Source organism: Ailuropoda melanoleuca, chromosome 5 (assembly GCF_002007445.2).
Source record: "Ailuropoda melanoleuca isolate Jingjing chromosome 5, ASM200744v2, whole genome shotgun sequence".
In the NCBI taxonomy this organism is placed as follows: Eukaryota; Metazoa; Chordata; class Mammalia; order Carnivora; family Ursidae; genus Ailuropoda; species Ailuropoda melanoleuca.
Window position 1 is genome coordinate 46,532,946 of NC_048222.1, and position 13,295 is coordinate 46,546,240.

Genomic DNA, 13,295 nt, shown 5'->3' on the forward strand with positions numbered 1-13,295 from the left:
AACCTCTGCTCACCCCTCTCACGTGAGTGATATCTGTTAACCCTGGTTCTGTTTTTTTCATCTGTGAGATGGGGAGGTTGGGATAAACCTAGCTGAAAGATGGTAGGAGAGTGAGCAGATGTGGGTGGTGGTTTCTCTTGGGTCTCACCCCAGCTTGGTAATCTTGGGACAGTCACTTTGCCTCTCCAAGCCTCAGTTGCCTTGGCTGAAAAGTAATGGGTTCGATTGGATCAGCTCAGAGGTCTTTACAGGTCTGGAGTTCTGTAATTTGGTTTGGTTGAGCTGTTTAGAACAAGCTAAACAAAACAGAAACCATGATTCATGAGAGGGAGCATCTCTACCTGGATTGTGTAACGTGGGGAAGGGTCTTCAGGCAAGGGAGGAGGCCAGGAAGGTCTCACTGAAGGGCAGTAGGAGAAATTGTTCAAGGCCTTTTAACTTCCCTTGCTGACGACAGTTCGTGTGGGGAATGGACTCTTACTGCGATTATTAATAAAACGAGAGCAAAGATGACTCTTCATATGCCCCAACTATGTTTAATATCTTAAACCTTAGAAATAGCAGGTTTTCACGAAAGCCACATCTCCTGACCAAGGTGTGGGAACTGAGCAGGGGCCAGAATGAGCCAAAGCATCAAAATCACTTATTTGTGTAAGTGACTAGCTTCTGTTTCCTTGTTATCTGTCATTTTACTCCCCATTGAGGTCAGAGTGGTAAAGCTATTATGCAGCATGCATTTACATTAGGTTATCAAGAAGACTACCGGCAAGGGCGTGCTGTATCACTCTCACCAGTCATTTCCAAATGCTGAAAAATAAACGTGCATGATATATTCTACATGGATGCATTGTGTTGTATATTCCCTGTCTAGCCATAGATTTTACTTAATTGATTTCACTTATGGAATCCTGTGAAATCTCCTTGCAGAAATCTGCAAGATGGCGTACTACCTAGTTCATGACTAGCTTGTCGTTGTCGCCTTCTTCTTAAGATTTTATTTGCTTATTTGAGAGAGTGAAAACAGGTGGGGGGGGGCAGAGGGAGAGAGATAAGCAAACCTCCCCAGTGAGTATGGAGCCCCCCCTCCCCGCACCCCAGGGTCTTGATCCCAGAACCCTTAGATCATGACCTGCACCAAAGGCAGCCGCTTAACCAGCTGAGCCCCCCAGGTGGCCCTAGCTTGTCTTCTTCTATAGGCGTTTATTTAGTGTGATGAGAAACAAGTGGTCCACGCAGTGAGTCTTCTGCACAAACTAAATTAGCAGAAAGAGCAGCAAAACCAGCATGGTTCTGCAAAATGCTTCTTTTGTTTTCTGTCAGCGTGGTAATGGTTCCACACAGTTGAAAACTTATTTTTGTAAGCTGGTATTTGGTGTAATTTTGAGGTGTGAATTCAGCCATTCATTGTTTGAACTTTTATTATTTCAGAATTAAGGTAGCCTTATTTAGATTCCTTCATCATCTCCTTTGAGAGTCAATATTTACATGATAATCTGTGCATCCATTTACATCTTTTTCTGACTGTCCTTGAGGAAAACAACATCAAGAAGGATTAATTTATTTTCCAGTGAAAGCTTATTGTGTGCTGACAATAACCTTAATCCCTTTAATGTCCAAATGAGAATTGATAACTGATAACACTTCTATTGATATTTTCCTGATACGATTCTGTAGCAAAAAAACAGAACTTTAATGTGTTTTTAGTGAACACTAAAGGGGGAAACCATAGATACACAGACCATAACTTCTTAGGCTTTAAACATTATTTTTTTAAATGAATGTGTTTGGGGTGGATATGAACAGTTTAAAACATTAAAACTTCCATCTGGATTTTTAAGTCTTAGGTGTTCCTCTCCTATATATTTTACTAGGTCAAAAGCAGCTCAAATATAAACGATTATAATCTTTGGCCATTTAGTTGTCAAATATCACTTAATATTGTATTTTATAAAATGAGCTACATTGTCCTTGTGATTTAATTGATGGCTGGAAGAGAATCAGACACTTTATGTAGAGCAGGATTCATGAACCCCTGGAGTCCCGTTTGTGTCTATTTCACAATACAAGTTAAAAATACACTGTTTTGTTTTGTTTCATAGATTAGAAAGGAGGTGCAAGAGGATGGAGAGAGACATAAAAGTTTGAGTTTATAATTAGAAAGCACAGAAAATGAGTGAAATAAAGAGATTATTACGAGAGTATCACCACATGCCCACCCCATCCCCCAACACCCAGGCAGTCTCTTTGTGAGAATTCACCTTGACTGTTTACAAAACGCTGCAATAAAAAAGTGGTATTAAAAGTGGTATGTAACCACCGTAGCAAGCACGACAAATATGTGATTTCCTGAGAAATTACAAAATATTTTCTTATCCCACGTTAGGTCCCTGTCTCTTAGAGTGTTTAAAACCAAAGACTATAGCAAATACTGTTACATATGTAGCCTATTCCCTTATGCCTTGTTTATTTCTTAAATTAATTCATGGGCAACGAATGGGGAGAGGAAAATAAGAGCAACCACAAAACACCCCGGCCTTATGATAGCGAATACCACTTCCTAATGCTTACCCCCACCTAAGAAAATAGCTTTACTTTCTTCTCTCTTGTGCCAAACTGGATTGCATGGAGCCAGAAAGTACCTAGCAGTCTTTCTAATGTCATACTATTAGTTCCACTCAACACAACATGTTAAATTCCTCATTCCTTATAACTTTGGGGTGAGTATAGTATTTTGTTGCTCGTCTACAATGTAGTCAGGCAGCAGACACGGTACATAAAAGATGCTCCCTGTCATCAAACACATGAAGGGTGCCGGGGATTTTTCTGCTTTCATCAAGAAGACTTTGTTAAACTGTATATATATATATACATATATAAACTGTACAGTAAAGCTAATCTGATATTTTCATATTTCTATCCGCCACATTATTTTGAACCAACACTCGACACCTTTAAATGTCATGTTCATACTTGTCGCTTGCCAAAGTTCGAGGTTGTCATCGTTAACGGTCATCGTCAGCTTTGCGTTTCTCAGAAAGGAACGCGTTCTCCCATGGCAATTCTTGACCACCTTTAGCAAATTGAGACCGCCTGTTCGTTTAAGAGTGTTATATGTGTTTGATTACCTAGAATGGCTTGCCCAAAGATTCTCTTTCGGAGAAGTACCAGCACAATGCCCGAAATGCCGGAGGGTGGAAAGTCATGGTCTCTATGGGGTATGACTAGAGTGTTCTGGAGACAGTGTTTTCGCATGGCTGACATTAATGACAACCCAATGCTACGTACTCACTAAATGTTTTCATTTCAGAAGAGCATCAAAACCACGGAGTCCTTTCAAGTCGTCTTCTTTTACTGCGAAACCAGAAACCATGCGAACAACTACTTTCAGTAATTACCTGTGTCCCAGCTACAGGCTGTATTAAACTCCTTGTCGTATAATTTTCTAATTTGTGTGTAGGTAGTTGTAGCAAACAACTTGGTTTATTTCGGAGCATGACATCAGAAAGCATATTTTAACGCAGCAGTGATGGGTAATGAAAGCAGAATTTCCACAACATCCACTCTAATTGAACAGTATTGTAAGGAGAGATAAAATAGGAGACTCAGAGTTTCCTCCCAAAGTCATTTACATTATTAGGTAATGAGGCTGATTCTATTTTAACAAATGTACTAGGAGGGATGCTTCCACGTGGACATTGCCCCTTCACGGCAGTCTGCTGGGGAGGCCAAATGTCTGTGCCAAAAATGCTGTCACTGCCAAAAACTAATCTGTAATCTCTCTTCTGGAATGGCTTTCCACTCCTGTAGCAGTGGTCTCCATTAGTGGCCATTGTTCTTCTGGAAAAGTAACTTTGATTTTTGAAAAGAAGCAATGGTTAATATGGTGAGTAAGGTAAGAGAAGAAACCACGCCTGTTTTTCTTTAACAACAACAACAAAAATGACTACAAAGTGACAAACTTGTCTTTGTGGGCACGCCAGCTCTGAGAGCGGTTGCCAAAGAAGTCAGTGACAAGGACAGCATCGCTGTTTGGAAGACCCATCCTCATTCTGGGTGAGAGGCTGGTGCCAGTAATTTTGCGGGGAAGAAAATACCAGCCGCTGATTCTCTTCTTCCAGGAAATTAACGTGGTGAACGACAGCCACGAGGGAAACAGAGGACATTCCAAGGCCGGCTCTGCCTCCGCACGGAGACACCTCGCACACCCAGCGCGTGTCCCCTAGCCAGATCTCGCCCCCCCTCCCGAGGGCGCACGGTTCCAGCTGTGTCAGAATTACTATGCCCCGACTAACAAAACTGCGGGGCTAGCAGTGAGTGTCGGAAGCCGAAGGGAGGGAGAAAGAAGGGAAACTCCTAGAATGGTGACTTTCGTTGTCATAACCTGATAGTGATCACCAGAGAATTCTGACTTCAGCCACCAGTTCAGAAATCACTAAGATGCCCGAGTTTGGGTGTGGGTTAGCTCAGTGCCGTTTCTGCAGTCGGGCACAGAGCTCCCTGTTTCTCTGCTGGGTAGTCCTCACTGACTCAGCCGTGGGGTTCAAGACCAGGGCTGGGTGGGGAATTCGATGGAGGTGGTGGTGGTGGGACTGAAGCTTTCCCGGTGAGAAGTCCTTTGGAACTCCCCGTGTTTTATCCCGTTTTTCGGTTTCGCGCGTTTGGGGCTATAAAAATGGGTTTTCCCTAAATTTTACTTTTTAAGGTTTATGAGCTACTGAAGAATGTATAGAACTGCGACCTATTTTCTTGTCCCCGTGCTTTTCTTCTAGGGATGGTTTGGGCTTGCTGCAACTGGGGAGAAACAACTTCCCTGGAGTGAAGTGAGTGGCAGCATTCCTGGGGAAATCCTTCTTAGATCTGCCACTTGTGACCTCAGACCCCTTGGCCCACTGGCCATTTATGTCTATTGCCTGAAGTCTGTGTGACCAGTTTCCTCCAGTTTCAGCAATTACTCTCTCACTAGACAGACCGAACGTTAATTCAAATAACAGTTAATATGAATTTAAATTCCTAGAATGTTAAAATGCATCATTGGTTTAGGAAATTTGTTTGTTGGCCCTTGGGGCTTTCCATTTTCTCCTTTCTTGCTCCCCATTTTTCAGTTGTAGTTGAATAAAATGTGGATCCTGGCAAAGTCCGTGAGGGTGAAGATGCCACACGGCTATTTGTCAGCTTAGGAGAAGAGTGAGAGACTGGTATCCCGAGGAACTTAAGGCTCCCCAGCCTCCTGACTCCCTGATGGAGGTTAGACTGAAGGTAGCCTGATGGCCACTTTCAAGATTGGTTTTCTCTCTCTTAATCTCTTCCTTAAAACCCCATTAAGGATGGGGCTCCTTGGTGGCTCAGTTGGTTGAGAATCTGCCTTTGTCTCAGGTCATGATCCCGAGCTCAGCAGGGAGTCTGCTTCTCCCTTTCCCTCTGCCCCTCCTTCCTGCTTGTGCGCTCTTTCTCTCTCTCTCTCTCAAATAAATAAATAAATAAATCTTAAAAAAAAAAAAAAAAACCATTAAGGAAAGCTCCTGGAATAACACATATAAAAATCTGAGGGACTTTTTAAAATCATTGTCCTCACTGCTCCTGAGAACCCCCTGCCTTATTGAGGACATTATCCTTTACAAAGTGCCTTGAACTAGGTTCTCAAAGAATATTTGTAAAATTATGCCCAAAGACAACGTTCTTTGAAATTAATTAGTAATGTCCACGTCAAGAAAGAAAGACAAGTGATAGATTCACTCTAAAATGGACCTTACCATCTCACTGGGCAATGAAATGTCTCTCTTGAACACCATTTACCTCAACAGACCAGGAAAGGGGAAAGCATTGCTCTGTCATAGATGGGAGTAATTCACTCTCAGGAAATATTTGGAAATGGGTTGATACTTGTCTAGGAGAGTTAACCTGCCTTGCTATTGGCAATGATAAACTTTATGGTAATCAGTTCATCTTGGCTAACTGACAATTCAAAAAGCTGATTCCAAGAACAGGAAACTGGCTTCAATAGAAATATTATTTGTTTCTCTTAGAGGGCGGGGATGGGTAAGGACTGGTCAAACTTACTCTTGTGACATATTTTAAAGGATGTTTTAAAAGAACAGTAATTCCTCAGAGGTGCTGGCTGTCTTCCTGATTATTGGCAGGTGCGTTTGAGGCGTGACTGGTTTTTTATTTTTTATTTTTATTTTTTTTTAAAGATTTTATTTATTTATTCGACAGAGATAGAGACAGCCAGCGAGAGAGGGAACACAAGCAGGGGGAGTGGGAGAGGAAGAAGCAGGCTCATAGCAGAGGAGCCTGATGTGGGGCTCGATCCCACAACGCCGGGATCACGCCCTGAGCTGAAGGCAGACGCTTAACCGCTGTGCCACCCAGGCGCCCCATGACTGGTTTTTTAAACAACATCCCAAGGTTATGCACCTGAAAAAAATTTGTCCCATTCAGAATTTTCAGTCTGGAAACCTGCACACGTATTTAAATGATTTTTTTCTAAGCCTTAATTCTCTTTTTTGAACTCTGGAATTGCTTTCAGTGACTGCATTGTGTTTCTTTGAATAACAGCAAAATCAAAATAAAGGCAAGTCAAGGTGAGTAGTTAGGTCGATTTTCCTGGAGCACTGGGCTGGCTCCAGCCACTCCTCTGGGCATCAGTTCCCCAACATTTTACAGGGAAAGCTCTTGTCTGACGAATACACTTTTATGCTGCAACCAGAACCTGCCTCAGAAGTTACTTCTGTGTGTCTTAATGGTCCTGACATGACCTTGGACTTGGCCCTTGACATCTAATGCCTTAGACCAGTGTAGCTGGGAACCACGCAGCCTGAGGTCCTAAAATGCTTAGCTGTTGAAGGTTTTGTTTTGAAAAATAAATAACAATGGGAAATAGATTTGCATGACTGACGCTCCTTGCCCTGGGCCTTGCTGCTTTGGATTTAAAGCAAAAGCACAATTACTGGGGTTGGGGGAGGGGGGCGCGGTCACAACCTAACTGTTTCAACACATGCTATTGAAATTGTTTACCTTGAAGGGAAAATAATACTTTATTTTTGATCAACACCATGTTAGCATTGTGTCGCCTTGTCTTTTTCTATAATGGCATGGTATTGAAAGGAATGCCTTTTGATCAATAGTAGTAAACATTTGTTTTTAAATAAGGCAAAAAAAAGGAGGGGGCAGGTGTATAGAAACAAAGTGTTCTAGCTGTGGTAAGAGCTCTGGCAGAACTTTTACTCTGGACCTTGAGGAGAACATTTCATTATGTTCCCTTTCCTAAGCCAAAATGAGATGAAATAGACGACTTGATTGCCAGGTGGACTTCTCTTTTTCTTTGGATTACTACTTTTTCCCTGACTAGATGACACCTGTGGGGGTTTGTCATAAAAAGATGTGCCTGCTGTTGGAGAAATGACAGGTCTACTTGCCTGTAATAGTCCAATCACAGAGCTTAGCATAGCAGGACTGATGGGGAAGACTAGCTAGTGCAACAGTGTATCTAAGAACAGAGGAGGGACAGGAAGCCCTGGAGAAAGATGGAAGATGCTGGCAGAGATTCTTAGGGGGGTTGGTAAATTGCTCTCACTGACAGGTGGTTTTAGGTCCCTCAGTCTTTTTGCTATCTCACCACACAGCTCTTAGAAGCTTCTCCCACTTCCTCTGCTTACCATCTCTCCAAGATGCCAGCCTTGCCATGGGCTTTATTTGGAAAGTGGGTCGCGGACATAATATGCACTGGTCTCTTTCAGTTCTGCTTTATTTCTGTTTGGTGTTATTTCTCATCTTAGGCCCCCTGCATTAGAAATAAAGCCACTAGGGGTTCCTGGGTAGCTCAGTCGGTGAAGTGTCCCACTCTTGGTTTCTGCTTGGGTGATGGTCTCAGGGTTGTGTGATAGAGACCCGTGTCAGCAGGGAGTCTGCTCCAGATTTCCCTTCCTCTCCCCCCCATAAGTAATCTTAAAAACAAAACAGCTGCTAAACTTTACCATGTCTTTATTTAAAAGTATAATGACCTATCCCTCATTCGTCTGCTAGTTCCCTCAACTCCAGTTGCAGCCCTTGCCAAATACTACTGTCCTTAAAACATGCGTGAGGAGGAGGATGAATGCTAACGTTTATTAAGCACTTACTGTATGCTGTGCACTGGCTCTTCGGGCACTCAACCTGGGTACCCTTTTACAATGAAGTAGGAGTCATCTTAAAGGAGAGGAGGAAAACCAGGCACAGAGAGAGTAAGAAAAACTGCCCAAGTTCAGATGGCTAGTAAGTAACGGGGCAGGGATTCAACCCCAGGCTCTAGAACTTGCAGATTTAACCTCTGCACTTCACCTTCAAGGTTATACTCAACTCTTAACTTTCTTCTCCTTTTAAAACAGTCTTCACTTTCATCCTTGATGTGTATACAGTGGAGCTAACGTAACAAGACGCAGTGAGCTGGTGCGCTCCATGTATCCTCTTGGCGTCCCTGGTGTCTAACCCTGCAGGTTCCCAGCAAGTCGTGGTAGGACTTGCAGCTGGATGGACCTGTGTGTGAGCATGTGGCATGTGGCATATGGGGTGTGTGTGTGTGTGTGTATGATGAGTGAAGATGATGGCAGTCACGGGCATTAAAAAGGACCTGCTATTCTGAGCTCGGGCAGTGATGGTAAGATGTGCCTGCAGCAGCTGTTAGCAATCAGAGTGTGTTTCCATCTCATGTGAAATGTGTTGCCATCACTTGTGAAGTGGTTTTCAAAACCTTGCCACACTGAAGTACCAGAGCGTGTGAATGGTGCACTTTTACTGCAAATTACAAGAATTCACTTATTCCGATGATAATGTCACACTCACTCACCCAAGCTATCTGAAGTGACAAAAGCACACATGGCCCAATGCTGGGTAGCCGATAGGCGTCTGTGCAGGACGAGGACAGTCATAGAATGTCATCCGAAACGTTTGTCTGCAGGCAAAAGCAGCTCCTCGGACTATAGGAGCAGAAATGGAAAGTCGAACAAGGGCAGTGCCGTGACCCTTCCTGTGATATGGCCACACGGCTGCGGCGTTCTTACCTCGTCTCTAGCACATGACCCACAGAAGAATAGGTAGCTTCAAGATAAACACCCGTGGTATACCTTTGCTTTTGTTGGGGAAAAATGACATTAGGTCTTATACTCTGTGAATTGATGCTTAGTCTGATGTTCAGACCTTCTTAAAATAAATCTGACAGTCTCTTAGCTTGGTCAGAACATTCCTTCTCCTCCTGCCTCATAACTACTACTGCATCTGCCTTTCCTACGAAGAAATAGCTACCAGCGCCTGCCTTCCCCCATGGGAATAGACTTGGAAACAACTGTGCTTCAGCTATCAGCGAATATTGTTAGCCATTCTCTGGTTGATCTTATATAATTAAGAATGGAAATACTTCTTTAAAAAGCAAGTTTAGAGAGCCTGCAGTTAGAGTCAGAAAAAACTCCTCAGGTCATTTGTCTGGTCGTTCCTATGCCTGGCTGAACTAGTTGTCTAAGAAAAGCATCGTAAAAGATAATTGTCAAAAAATACTATTGCAGGGGCGCCTGGGTGGCTCAGTCGTTAGGCGTCTGCCTTCGGCTCAGGGAGTGATCCCGGGGTTCTGGGATCGAGCCCCACATCAGGCTCCTCCGCTGGGAGCCTGCTTCTTCCTCTCCCACTCCCCCTGCCTGTGTTCCCTCTCTCGCTGGCTGTCTCTGTCGAATGAATAAATAAAAAAAATCTTTAAAAAAAAATTACTATTGCACTGCAATCCAGAAATACATCTGTGATGTATTTGAAGGCTTAGAACTTGACATATTGGTTGTTTAGATGTCACTGGCTATGTCCTAGAAATTAGAGGTGGAGAACCCCGAAGAATTTTTCCTCCAGGAGTTGGTCACTAATCCTTCAAGATCTTGCAGTCTTAATATGATTAATATGACAACATCTACACTTCTGCTTCTGGCAAGTCTGAATAATTTGCTTATGACTTTTAATAAAAACCAGGCCTTTCCCTGGCTTGTTGTCCAAAGCTCCATTCTCCCTATTAATTCTAGGGAGATTTTGTAAAGTGGGAAATAGCACAGAGGTGAAGCGGGGGATCGGGGCTGTGGGATAATCCTTCTTACCATCCTCACCCTGGGTCCTTGGACCGAGAAAGTTCTGGTGTCACCGACCTGTGTTCCCGTGGCTATGGAGGCATTGCCATTTTAGTCCTCTTTGGCATACTATGGAGGGATGTAAATGTGTTTCAAAGGTTTAAACTTACAAGTTATTTTCAATCTTCTGCCATGAATCCAGACTTGATTTGATTAGAGAATTTTTTTTAAATGACATAATCTACTCTTCAGTGCATAGTAACTGATCAAAAAAACAGTCCAAGCTAACAGAAAGAAGCAGTGGATGTCGTGGCCTAGTAAACTTTGATGATGTAACCTGATTCTTGTTATTTTGACCCACTTCTGCATGTCTTCGTCCAGCTGGTTTTTGTGGTGGCACCATTGGGGTGGGGAGGGGGTCATAGAAATTGTACGCTCGAAATTAGCAATCGACAACTGACTTTTTAGGCAGGAGGTGTTAGCACTTTAAGGAGTGTTCTGAGGCAAACAATGTTTTGATTGATTTATTCAGTAAACTGTGATGCCATATGCTAAGCATGCAATGGATGGGACTCATATGAAGCCATAGATCAAATAGATTTGTACAAATGTCCTATTTGGTATAAGATCCATTTCTGTGTCAATAGGTTGTTCTGTCCATGGGCTGGTGATTGAATCACCAGGTTGGTTTATTTTTGTAATGCTATATGTACCTATTAAAAAAATAAATAAAAGCTTCTGCATTGAGATACCAAGATGGTACAATGAGGCCAGTCTGAGGTATGCATAAGCAGGTGCGAAGTTAAGAGAGCTGCCAAATGGCATGCTAGGTGTGAGAATTTCAGGGGCAATTGTGTAAAGTAAGATTATTTCATAAAATGCAGTAATTCTAATGTTTTGGGCTAAGCAGAAACTAGATAAGATCTCCAGATTTGGTTTGGCTTTAAAGATGTTCTTTTCTGTTGTTGTGAAAAACAGACTTCAGATGATGAAAGGAAAGAGCTGACCCCATTGCTCTCAACTGCAAGCAGAGGAAGATTGAACCCAAATGGGGTGCAGTTGTTCTTGTTTAGGGGAAAAAAGGAATTGGTATCTAGAGTGAGGTTGATCGAGAGTAAAGATTAGATGCAGGTCTGTGACAGATGACATTTTTTCAGCCTAGTATTGTCCAGAAGAATGTAAGGGACACACATCTGTTGTTGGAAAAGAAGTTATTAGGGGTTTACCTTGATCAGAATCTAACCAATTAGTAAAATAAAATGGATTCTTTTTCCTGCTAATAGGAAATGACAGTTAACGCACACGGAGAGATTCAAGAGAAGAATTTTTATGAGGTATTTCTGATCTTAAGGTCCTAGAAAATCTTCAGGAATTAAGTATTGAAAAGAAATGTCATTAATTCTAGAATCTTAGAGGAACCCTATCCCAACTGAGAAAAATCGGCCAAATGGCCAGTTGCCTTTGTCTTGGTCCCTGATTGTATGTAACCCCACACGTTCTCAACAACAAATATGTCTCAGTATTTACAAAGGTGATAGAGAGCTCAGATTAGGGAAGACAGAAGAGAGAGGCATTCGTGTTGCTGATATTAATGGCATCGTCTTTTATGGAGTGAGCATTTATTCAGTGTTTGTCCACTGGATGACTAAAGAGAAGCTGCTTCTCTTGCTGTTCCAGTATTTTATGTAAGGTTGATTTGGCTATCGGGCAATTACCAAAAGAGGTAAAAAGTCAGTTACCTTAAACTCAGGTGTTTCGTACATTACTGTGCAGTAGGAGGGTTCTAGGTAGAACTGGATCTAAAAATCAAAGCCGTCGGGGCACCCGGGTGGCACAGCGGTTAAGCGTCTGCCTTCGGCTAAGGGCGCGATTCCGGCGTTATGGGATCGAGCCCCACATCAGGCTCCTCCGCTATGAGCCTGCTTCTTCCTCTCCCACTCCTCCTGCTTGTGTTCCCTCTCTCACTGGCTGTCTCTATCTCTGTCGAATAAATAAATAAAATCTTTAAAAAAAAAAATCAAAGCCGTCCACTGTTCCTCTGTATGAAAAATCTGTCTCCTCTCTGATTGGACAGAATTTCCCTGTCTAGGGACAGAAGTGCTCATTTGGATTGGGCTTTTAGCAAAGATATGTATGCATCGGGGAATGTGAGTCAGGTTCTCTAGAAAGCTTAATCTAGTAAGGATAGGAACATATTACAAAGGATTAATATTCAGTTCCCATTGTCAGACTACCTGCATATTCACAGAAAGCCACATGAGAAGATATGCCTGTCTTCCTTATTCTTCAGAGATTTCCTGCACCCCCAGCTAAGCTCTTTCTGAATTCATAGAGGGGATTCTGGCCCAGTGTTTTAACTCTTCTGCACTGAAGTCCTACGTGTATAAAGTCTTGAAGGAAATAGCCAAAGTTCCAAAATTCTGCTTTTGACTTATTTTAGATTAAGTTTGCAAATGCTTGTTCTCTTGACTGTTAGAGGTGTGTTTATGTGTATGTATTTTGGAGGTATAGGCAATACTTTTTATTTAAAAAATCATTTTTTTAAAGCTGTTAAGTTTTCAGCAGAAACTACAATTAAAGAAGTAGGTGAGATACAGCAGTTTCGTCAAATACGGAGCAAGACTTTTTTTTCTCTTTTTAATGGTTCTCATTCGACAAGCTCCTTTGAGTCAGACATCAGCTTAATACCAAGGCTCAGAATGTCACAGTGTGACATGTATGTTTGTGGTTTAACATGTGGGAATCCTGCACTTTCCACGATGGCTCCACAAGACAGCACAAGCCCTGGTGAAAGTTTCATTTTGGTGACTGCTTGTGACAGCTGCTCTGGAGTGGTGACTTCTCCATCTCTGTGTTTTTTTTTTTTTTCTTGAGACTAAGATACGTAGCATCTGGACCTATTAGTCCCTCAGGAAGGCATTTTGGGAACCAACAATTAAAAAAAAAAACAACTAAGTCTAGCTAGCAGATGAAAATTACAGTTCTGTGTATTTTTCTTTATTCTCTTTGTGGAGGAGCCTGTTGTGGGTACTGAGGGCACAGCGTCCTGGTCCTTGCCAAGAACGATATGCCAAGCTTCCTAAAGCTTCCCGTTTATATAAGTCTTTTCATCTTCAAAGAGCTTTGCGAGCATTCATTTACCACCACCTGCCTGGGAGGTAAGAATTATTCCCATTTTATAGACGGAGGAAGTGGAGGTGTAAGTAACTTGCTTGAGGCCAC

At 42.5% G+C, this 13,295-nt stretch overlaps 1 protein-coding gene across 4 annotated transcripts in view; it reads left to right on the forward strand.

Annotated features, from left to right (window-relative positions):
- Positions 1 to 13,295, forward strand: part of RORA (RAR related orphan receptor A) — a 702,106-nt gene that overhangs the window by 640,541 nt on the left and 48,270 nt on the right. Inside the window, exon 1 of one of the 4 annotated variants that reach the window (XM_034660893.1) lies at positions 12,641 to 13,231. The exons of the other annotated variants lie outside the window; for them this stretch is intronic. Within the exon in view, the coding sequence (XP_034516784.1) occupies positions 13,141 to 13,231 (91 nt within the window). The 5' untranslated portion in view covers positions 12,641 to 13,140. Of the gene's footprint in view, positions 1 to 12,640; positions 13,232 to 13,295 lie in introns of those variants that run through there. 4 annotated transcript variants of the gene reach the window in all.